At 42.4% G+C, this 11,326-nt stretch overlaps 1 protein-coding gene across 1 annotated transcript; it reads left to right on the top strand.

Annotated features, from left to right (window-relative positions):
• Positions 1 to 711: 711 nt before the first annotated feature.
• Positions 712 to 11,034, top strand: LOC139445097 (uncharacterized). Its single transcript, XM_071226186.1, has 5 exons — positions 712 to 861; positions 4,833 to 4,959; positions 7,305 to 7,453; positions 8,337 to 8,466; positions 9,993 to 11,034. Exons 1-5 carry the CDS (start codon positions 816 to 818, stop codon positions 10,222 to 10,224), a joined length of 684 nt encoding a protein of 227 aa, XP_071082287.1. The 5' UTR covers positions 712 to 815; the 3' UTR covers positions 10,225 to 11,034.
• The last annotated feature ends 292 nt before the right edge of the window (positions 11,035 to 11,326 follow it).

Consider the following 11,326-nt stretch of genomic DNA (forward strand, 5'->3'; position numbering starts at 1 on the left):
TGTTTGTTCGTCATACCAAGATTCTATTATTTTCAGATAACCTTGATTTAACTGGACTATTTCTTTAAGTGATGTTTAGAAGTTGGTATGTTGTACAGGGGATATAGTTCTATGGATTACAATGAAACCCTTGAAGATCCGGTCTTCAGCAACTCATGCTGGAATTCTGGTCCAGGCTCGATTATTTATTGACCGCCGACATATAGCTGTAATAACGCCAAGTGCGGCGTTAAACAACCAACCAACAAACAAACAAATATTACAATTAATGCGACGTGAACATACTAACAACGTTAACACACATCACTTGCTTGATAACGGTGTTAGTATCTACACAGAGACGTCGCAGTCATAACTAAAGAAGTTTCATATCCATATCTCCCTTGTTTAACTAGAATATTGTTGACTGTGTGGTATAACCAAATCCACCAATCATGGATGTCGTCCTTTAAAAGAGTCTATTTGTGTCATCTTGTGAGTCCAATTAACAACCTGTGCTGATCCTGAGAGGCAACTGACCGGATCGGGTGGTCTGGGTCGGCGACTTGTTTATTACGTGTCATCGTACCCCTGCGTGTCGCGGGTACATCCCCCACACCGACAACCACGTGAGCATAGACAACATTCAGCATCCCGATGATTTCATGTGAATTCATCGTTCAGCCACGATTGATTTGATTGGACGGCCGCCCACCCTGTTTTGAGCCTCGTTCCGGCTAACTAGAACCAAGTTCAGAGTTCAGTTGGGAGCGTTATTTTGCACTCACGCGTTTCACTCTCCTTGGAGGCCCGAAGCTACAATTTAAACAACCAACATGAAGGGGGATATGCTTGCAGCTGTGTTCATCACGGTTTTATGTGGTAAGCATTTCTTTACAATGAACATATAGAAGTACTTCTATAGGCCTGTATAATTTCAGTTATCAAGGCATAATGGTAGAATATGCTTGTTAGATTATTTTAACATAGATAAGATATTTCTAAAAAGTGTGCGTACTGTTTTGTACACGCTATTTGCACATGTATATATGGGTAAAATTGTACATGTTTACATTAAAGCTCACATGAAACATAGAGATAACGAGATCTAATATGCAATAACTGTCATGTTGTCACCATGCATCAAGTGTGGGTAGGACTCATGTGTAGAACTGCATTAGTATCAAGTATTTGTTTTAACATGACATGTCGAAGTATCGTTGTCCGGGCTCTACCGGATCAGGTGAGTCATGATTTTAAATATTTCAAGGACGCCCTAGAGCATGTGTTTTTGATATAGATGTTGACCATGACAACATCTTCAGGTCTCACTAGGATGCACGAAGTGAATGCCGGTTAGCTTGACTTAAGACGAGAGTATTCTGTCACATGTGAATGGCTTTACCGGGCTCGTTGTTTAGGTGCATAGCTTTTTCAAATCGTATTCACATCCTAATACGGTTTTACATTCGTCAGCAGTTTATTGCAACCGATAAAGGATGACAATGCGAATCCTAACATCCCAGCTGACAGCTTGCGTTGTATGTTTCCAAGGGAGCTGAGAATGCTAATTAACGCACAATGACCCGTAATAATAGGTCATTGCAATAGCAATATCTGGGAAGGAATATCACTTATAATATATAATTTATTTTGAATAACGTCAAACTCATAACACATGGATTGAATATATTTGCACATTTAATCGTATTAGGGACCATTTGATATTCTGGGGGTGTGGGTGTGGGTGTAGATGTGGGTGTGGATGGGGTGTGTGATAACGTATGGAGTCTAGATATTTTTGCAGCTACAGCTGGAAAACCAGATAATTTTTAAATCAAATCTATTAGCTTAAACACTTAATCAGATTTATTGGCCTCCAACACCGTGTGGGTAGAGGGTTACAACGTTTTTAGTTGGATGGGTCTCCTACAAGGTGTGGGTAGAGGGTTACAACGTTGTCAGCTGTGTGGGCCTCCAACAAGGAGTGGATAGAGGGTTACTTCGCTGTTATCTGTGTGGGTCTCCTACAAGGAGTGGGTAGAGGGTTACATCGCTGTTATCTGTGTGGGTCTCCTACAAGATGTGGGTAGGGGGATACAACGTTGTCAGCTGTGTGGGTCTCCTACAAGGTGTGGTTAGAGGGATACAACGTTGTTAATTGTGGGCGCCTCTTACAATGTGTGGGTAGAGGGTTATAACGTTGTCAGCTGTGTGGGCCTCCTACAAGGTGTGGCTAGAGGGTTACAACGTTGTTGACTTTGTGGGTCTCCTATAAGATGTGGGTAGAGGGTTACAACGTTGTCAGCTGTGTGGGTCTCCTACAAGGTGTGGGTAGAGGGATACAACGTTGTTAACTGTGGGCGCCTCCTACAAGGTGTGGGTAGAGGGTTATAACGTTGTCAGCTGTGTGGGTCTCCTACAAGGTGTGGGTAGAGGGTTACAACGTTGTTGACTGTGTGGGTGTACTATAAGATGTGGGTAGAGGGTTACAACGTTGTCAGCTGTGTGGGTCTCCTACAAGATGTGGGTAGAGGGTTACAACGTTGTCAGCTGTGTGGGTCTCCTACAAGGTGTGGGTAGAGGGATACAACGTTGTCAGCTGTGTGGGTCTCCTACAAGATGTGGGTAGGGGGATACAACGTTGTCAGCTGTGTGGGCCTCCAACAAGGTGTGGGTAGAGGGTTACAACCTTGTCAGCTGTGTGGGCCACCTACAAGGTGTGGGTAGAGGGTTACAACCTTGTCAGCTGTGTGGGTCTCCTACAAGGTGTGGGTAGAGGGTTACAACGTTGTCAGCTGTGTGGGTCTCCTACAAGATGTGGGTAGAGGGATACAACTTTTCAGCTGTGTGGGTTTCCTACAATGTGTTGTTAGAGGGATACAACGTTGTTAACTGTGTGGGCCTCCTACAATGTGTGGGTAGAGGGTTATAACGTTGTCAGCTATGTGGGCCCCCTAAAAGGTGTGGCTAGAGGGTTACAACGCTGTTAACTTTGTGGGTCTCCTACAAGGTGTGGGTAGAGGGTTACAACGTTGTTAACTGTGTGGGTCTCCTACAAGGTGTTGGTAGAGGGTTACAATGTTTGTTTGCTGTGTAGGTTTCCTACAAGGTGTGGGTAGAGAGTTATAACGTTGTGGGCTGTGTGGGCCTTCTACAAGGCGTTGGTAGAGGGTTATAACGTTGTTGACTGTGTGGGTCTCCTACAAGATGTGGGTAGAGGGATACAACGTTGTCAGCTGTGTGGGTCTCCTACAAGGTGTTGTTAGAGGGATACAACGTTGTTTGCTGTGTGGGTCTCCTACAAGGTGTGGGTAGAGAGTTATAACGTTGTCAGCTGTGTGGGCCTTCTACAAGGTGTGGGTAGAGGGTTACAATTTTGTTTGCTGTGTGGGTCTCCTACAAGGTGTGGGAGGAAGGTTACAACCTTGTTAACTGTGTGGGTCTCTTACAAGGTGTGGGTAGAGAGTTATAACGTTGTTAGCTTTGTGGGTCTCCCACAAAGTGTCGATAGAGGGTTACAACGTTGTTAACTGCGCAGGTCTCCTACAAGGTGTGGGTTGAGGGTTATAACCTTGTTAACTGTGTGGGCCTCCTACAAGGTGTGGGTAGAGGGTTATAACGTTGTCAGCTGTGTGGGTCTCCTACAAGGTGTGGGTAGAGGGTTATCCCGCAGTCACGTAACCTGGCGTTGTGCTAAATACATGTACATAAAACTACACCTGCTACAAAAAAGGTTTCCCACTGTTTATCATCTGTCTAAAAATGGAACTCTTATTGAAGTTTCAGGATTATATATGTGCAAATACATACCCAATTAACATTGATCATAGCGTTTAAAAATGGTTATAACATTCTAAAGAAATGATACACGAAAACTAGTTTAAGGTGTCCTGTTCAAAATGAAATTAATACGCATGAATGAAAATCATATATGTCAGTGTAGGAGTTGCTTTTATATCCACTCTCATGTACACACCTAGGTCGTGTGTGTTTGTAACACTGTATGTTGTCTGATGCAATGTCTATGTGGAAATGTATACTTATTAGTATGGCTAAGCCAATACATACTCTCAACTGCAAATGCATGAACTATAGTATGGCCACGTTTGATATGTGATGAGAGCAAATACATGCATTCACCAGAGATCATATAATAGTATATGGTCTCTGCATTCACCTGATAATGTATGATACAAATAAGAGGCGGCTGGGTAGCCTAGTGGTTAAACCTTTCGCTCGTCACCCCGAAGACCCGGGTTCGATTCTCCACATGGGCACAATGCACGAAGCCCATAAATGGCGTCCCCCGCCGCGATATTGCGGAAATATTGCTAAAAGCTACGAAAACCACACTCACTCACTCACATTATGTATATTACGGTAAAACCAATCAATACATGTACTCAACTGGAAATACTTTAACATAATAAGGTCAGGCCAATAAGTGGTATTGCATTATGTTTACTGTGTATTTTGACATGTGGACAAATACAAATACTATTGCATTACTAATAAAAAAAAATACCCGTGAAGATCCGGGATAGAATAGGTCTTCAACAACCCATACTTGCCGTAAAAGGCGACTATGCTTGTCGTTAGAGGCGACTAACAGGATCGGGTAGTCAGGCTCGCTGACTTGGTTGATGCATGTCATCGTATCCCAATGGCGTGTCAATGGATTGTCTGGTCCAGACTCGATTATTTACAGACCGCCGTCATATAACAAACAAACAATAAACAATTACAAAAAAATGTTGTAGTCAAATGTAAAGAATGTTTTACAAAATATGTTTGTATGCACACGAACCCCGATATCCAGTACCATGTTACATGTGTTTCTGGTATTTCAGGGGTGGCAGTTGACGCAGTATGCGACTCCACGACCCCTTCAAAGGTTAAGAATTGTGTCCTTCAGTCGGATCTCTTCCAGGCCCAACTACTACCAAGGAATCTGTCGACAGTTATTGCATTTTGCAGGTAAGTCTCATGAAGAAGCTTATGCAATAACTAACACCCCTCGCCGTGTAATATGGCCATATCTTGCATCAGACACTAGCACCCCGTCCCCATGTAATATGGCCATATCTTGTATCAGGCACTAGCACCCCATCCCCATGTAATATGGCCATATCTTGCATCGGACGCTGGCACCCCGTCCCCATGTAATATGGCCATGTCTTGTATCAGGCACTAACACCCCCTCCCCTGTAATATGGCCATATCTCGTATCAGACACTAGCACTCTGCGGCTTGATATCTCAGTGGGCTCACTATAAAATCGGCATTATTCCTTAACTAGCATCAGCAGCAATTCCGACACACACGGACACAGACACACACAGACGCACACAGAGACAGACGCACACAGATACACACAGAAACACATACACACAGACACTGACACACACAGACGCAGACACAGAGACAGACGCACACAGATACACACAGAAACACATACACACAGACGCACACAGACACTGACACACACAGACGCAGACACACAGAGAGACGCACAGACACAGTCACAGATACACACAGACACACATACACACACAGACGCACACAGATACACACAGACACACATACATGCACACGTAGACACTCAGAGACACAAACGCACACTGACACACACATACACAAACAGACACACACAAAGACACAAGCACATTCACATACAGACACACATATAGATGCACATCAATACACACTGACACACATACATACCCACGGAGAGACACAGACACACCCATATACACAAAGACAGACACACATACAGACACATACATACACCGAAACAGACACACCCATACACACAAACACACACACACACATACATACACAAAGACACACACAAAGACACACATACATACAAACACGTACATGGACATCGCAATTTAAGTACATTATCTTTGAACGCAACAGTTAAACCCCATTTCACCTCACCTTGTCGTCTGTAGTATACATGGTGCGACATCATGTACACTTGGCCCAACAGCGGCTTCTCTTTCAGCGACACCGCATGTGTGGTAGATAACGTTTAGGAACCCGTGTTTCTGTTTCAGGGACCAGGATGCAATGTTAACTGCATATGTGATAGATATCATGTTTCTGTTTCAGGGACCAGGATGCAATGTTAATTGCATATGTGATAGATATCATGTTTCTGTTTCAGGGACCAGAATGCAATGTTAATTGCATATGTGATAGGTAGATGTTTCTGTTTCAGGGACCAAGATGCAATGTTAACTGCAGATGTGATAGATATCATGTTTCTGTTTCAGGGACCAGGATGCAATGTTAATTGCATATGTGATAGGTAGATGTTTCTGTTTCAGGGACCAGGATGCAATGTTAACTGCATATGTGATAGATATCATGTTTCTGTTTCAGGGACCAGGATGCAATGTTAACTGCATATGTGATAGATATCATATTTCTGTTTCAGGGACCAGGATGCAATGTTAACTGCATATGTGATAGATATCATGTTTCTGTTTCAGGGACCAGAATGCAATGTTAACTGCATATATGATAGGTAGATGTTTCTGTTTCAGGGACCAGGATGCAATGTTAACTGCATATGTGATAGATATCATGTTTCTGTTTCAGGGACCAGGATGCAATGTTAATTGCATATGTGATAGATATCATGTTTCTGTTTCAGGGACCAGGATGCAATGTTAACTGCATATGTGATAGGTAGATGTTTCTGTTTCAGGGACCAGGATGCAATGTTAACTGCATATGTGATAGATATCATGTTTCTGTTTCAGGGACCAGGATGCAATGTTAACTGCATATGTGATAGATATCATGTTTCTGTTTCAGGGACCAGGATGCAATGTTAACTGCATATGTGATAGATATCATGTTTCTGTTTCAGGGACCAGGATGCAATGTTAATTGCATATGTGATAGATATCATGTTTCTGTTTCAGGGACCAGGATGCAATGTAAACTGCATATGTGATAGATATCATGTTTCTGTTTCAGGGACCAGGATGCAATGTTAATTGCATATGTGATAGGTAGATGTTTCTGTTTCAGGGACCCGGATGCAATGTTAACTGCATATGTGATAGATATCATGTTTCTGTTTCAGGGACCAGGATGCAATGTTAACTGCATATGTGATAGATATCATGTTTCTGTTTCAGGGACCAGGATGCAATGTTAACTGCAAATGTGATAGATATCATGTTTCTGTTTCAGGGACCGGGATGCAATGTTAATTGCATATGTGATAGATAACGTGTTTCTGTTTCAGGGACCAGGATGTAATGTTACCTGTCTATGTGATAGATATCATGTTTCTGTTTCAGAACCGGCCTTCAAACTGTGTCTGGTTGTTTGGCGGAGAAAGTCAACGAATGTGAGGATGACGATAAGCAGAAAATGCTGGTCAAGCTGTTGATTGACAAGGAAGAGATAATGAATGGTCTCGGGACCATGTGCAACGGCTCAGATGCATGTGAGTCCCCCTGGTTTGGTACCCTTTAGAATGCTGCAAAATTAAGTCTACGTTAGACCCTGATTGTGTTGATGACTGCATCACTTGCGAAGAAACCCCATTTGTTCAGATTTCTCTAACCCGTCAAATAATGATGGTACTAAAAGGCCTTAGATATTTATTTGAAGCCAACGCTTCAATTTCTTCCTCTTTTTTCTAAATATTCAAAACACATTATTTTCACAGTAAATCTTTGATAAGTGTTATTTAATGTGCGGTAAATTGAATTTAAACCAAGTCAATGTCAAACAGAGGAGTTTTATCCGAATTTATGTCCGAATCTACGTTCAAAATATCTTATTTAAATTGGCACTATATTTTACCTTCTTATATTCCCCGATATCAGAATCCCTGTTCCACATCAGTCAAAATCCTACTTTTGTCATGACGCCCAGCCTACACCATCTTTAATGCTATTCCCGATGTCGTTTGAACTTGGAACAAGATAGTTTGAAACGATTACCAAATATAATCTTAAAATTGAACAACTGATAGGACAAGTATGTTCTCGCTTAATGATACGCGTGTATGTGTACGGAGAAATGTACGGTAGATGATAGGTTAGTGAACATTGATTTGAGAAGTGAAACCTATCATGAAGTGTGTTTCCATACAAAATGTATGCGGATGCTAATACATACAGGAAATCATCACTTAGTCATCAATAGATGTTCCATACGGATTAACACCAGAATGTGCCATGTCCGCAGTTAATGATTTGCTTGCCGCCGCGAGTGTAGCTGGAAAAGAGCTGATTGTGACGTTTAAAAGAAAACAAACCCATAAAAAGTGTTCTTCATCCAGTTAACAACATCACATTAAACAACCCCCACTTTTTTTACAGTTCAAAAACCGGATTGCCTTCCCAAACTCTCGACTGATCCATTCACCAGCTGTGTGGAAAGTGCAGAAGCCGACCTCACTAACGCTGGTAACCCCAGCAGCCTCAACATGTCACTCGACACGATGTGCACGTAAGTGTTACTCTTTTATTTCAGGGTGAGAGTGCTATTTAAGGTTATACTGATTTCAAGCGCTCTGTGGTATTGATGACGTGATGCTTGTACAGTGATGATTATGGTCGAGATAACGCAAGCGGCACTGATGACGTCGCAACAATACTGACGCCACAGCGTAGTTTTGTCGATGTAAATTCGACATTGTCAGCTTCAAGAATTCGATAAAGCAGTCGCATATTTAACACTGCTAATTATGAGGTGAGGTGAGGTGAAATTGGGTTTAGCGTCGCATCCAAGATTATAGTGCGTGAGTGAGTGAATGAGTTTGGTTTTACGCCGCTTTACGCAATATTCCAGCAATATCACGGCGGGGGACACCAGAAATGGGCTTCACACATTGTACCCATGTCGGGAATCGAACCCGGGTCTTTGGCGTGACGAGCGAACGCTTTAACCACTAGGCTACCCGACCGCCCCCCAAGATTATAGCGATGTGCATGCATGTGTGTGTGTGTTTGTGTGTGTGTGTGTTTGTGTGTGTGTGTTTGTGTGTGTGTGTTTGTGTGTGTGTGTTTGTGTGTGTGTGTGTGTGTGTGTGTGTGTGTGTGTGTGTGTGTGTGTGTGTGTGTGTGTGTGTGTGTGTGTGTGTGTGTGTGTGTGTTTGTGTGTGTGTGTGTGTGTGTGTGTGTGTGTTTGTGTGTGTGTGTGTGTGTGTGTGTATGTGTGTGTGTGTCTGCCGAGCGCCAGACAGGGTAACAAGAAGAACCATCTTTTAACGTCTTTTGGTATGACGCGGCCGGGGATCGAAGCCCGGACCTTCCGCTCCCCGGGCGGACGCTCTACCAATAGACCACGGAGGCGGTCTCTAATTATGAACTGTGGGGGAAAAGATATTGTTACATTCATATACTTGTAACCTATTGATCAGTAGGAGGATGTGTAGCGTAGTCATCTAAAGTTGCAGAGTTGCGTCCCTTGGGCACGCCAGAAACCTTTGATCTCGGTTCGAATACCGGTTTGTCCGATTATATTTCTAAGTTCGTCAGCACCATACCCGAGCTCGTGGGTTTTACCAAAGCGGTAAACGTTTGAGACCTGCATCAATTCGGGCTTTCCTCCCACATTAAGCTAACACGTCGTGATATAACTCACTGGAATACTGTTAAACCCAACTCAAATTACTCGCTCGGGAAATAAATCAGTTCTGGCACTTGTGACGTAACATAACAAGGGTACATTATTCGCTCCTTCATTACCGGGTGGTTGAATCCCGTTGTTATAGGCCTGTCGAACGAGAGGACGGACACAGAACTTGATGGTCGCAATGACCGTTATAAAAGTACCACGTTTACAGATGAAATGCTTCCAAATCACTTACATATTACTTGATTTGTATCACCACTCCACCTTGCCTCATGGCTGTGACATACAAATTTGTATGTACTGGATGCCTGTGCATCTAACTAGACTATGGAACCAATATGTATAAATATTGTTTAGATCTTGAAGTTACGCTCATGTATTGTATCTCATCCAAACAGGTTCTTCGAGGCCTACAACTCGTGCTTCTCCAAACTAGAGGGTGACTGCAATGACATCGCAAGCTTCTACGATAAAGGCATCACTGCTATAAAATACCCATACTGTTCCATGTCCCAGGTTGCGAAACGGCAAGCTATAGATGATTACCAGAATTATGTCTCCAGTAGTGCGGGGTTGGTGGGTAGCATCATGTCCATCACCGCTGCCTTTGTTGTCACCAAGATCCTTTAAGTCTTAATCTTGTTAAAGTTCTATTGCAGTTTGCATATTAAATGGTTTTGTCAAAACAAACGTTGCAGCATTTCATAGACAAGCTTTTACAGAAATGGTCCAATAGCTATTCCACTGAATTCAACCCGACATTCTTTCCGATCGTATCTGTTCGTGTTAGATGGCTTTACCTTTTTAGATTGAAAGCATGGACGTTTTTCATGCATGACGTTTCTCTGCATTTGTACCGACTCGGATACAATCTCAGTAATATACTATGCACGGTTTGCAATCGAGGCCAACCTTTACACCTGTCTTGGAATGTATTGTAAACTGTATAGTATTACACTACACTGTATGGCGGCATACCTCGTGATGACGGGCTCATGAAGTTTACTGCTCTTCGTCAGGAGTAAACAGAAACCCTTCCATATGTATCATCAGTAGCACTGAATTTGCCTTAAGCTTGCTTGTAGATAAGCTATCTTAAAAAGGATTTGGATTAACTGAAACATTACAACTTTAGTCATTTTATACACGTGGACGTTCCTGTGAATTATATTTTGACCATCGATCATTATCAAATCTTATTCGCCGTTGAATTAGATACTAAGCCGTGCAATAAAAGATCACCCATCCTTTTGGAGACTGTTATTATTAAACAGTGTTATATAGTGTCCATGTTAAAGTCATATAAAAAGAGAGAACCAAATCTACATCCAAATGACTCAATGGTACATTATCAGTTCAAATCATTCCTCCCTCATGGATCTGTGATCATTTTGTTCTTTAGTGTTCGTGTGCCTCCAATGATTGTCTTTGTCCATTAGCTGTTAATTAATCACTTGTATTTAATTATTGTTTAATATCATCTTTGCTTACATGTAAGTTTTTAATAAATATTCTGAAACTGTAGCTGTTTTGTTTTCTAGACTACCTGAGATTTGTTTGTTTGTTTGTTTGGGGTCGGGTAGCCTTGAGGTTAGAGCGTTCGTTTGTCACGCCGAAGACCCGGGTTCTATTCCCAATATGGGAATAATGTGAGAAGCCTTAATGTGTCCCCCGCCGTGATGTTACTGGAATATTTCTAAAAGCGGCGTAAAACCATATATATGGTGGTAGT

Source organism: Haliotis cracherodii, unplaced genomic scaffold (genome assembly GCF_022045235.1).
Source record: "Haliotis cracherodii isolate W230 unplaced genomic scaffold, xgHalCrac1.p SCAF_6, whole genome shotgun sequence".
Taxonomy (NCBI): Eukaryota; Metazoa; Mollusca; class Gastropoda; order Lepetellida; family Haliotidae; genus Haliotis; species Haliotis cracherodii.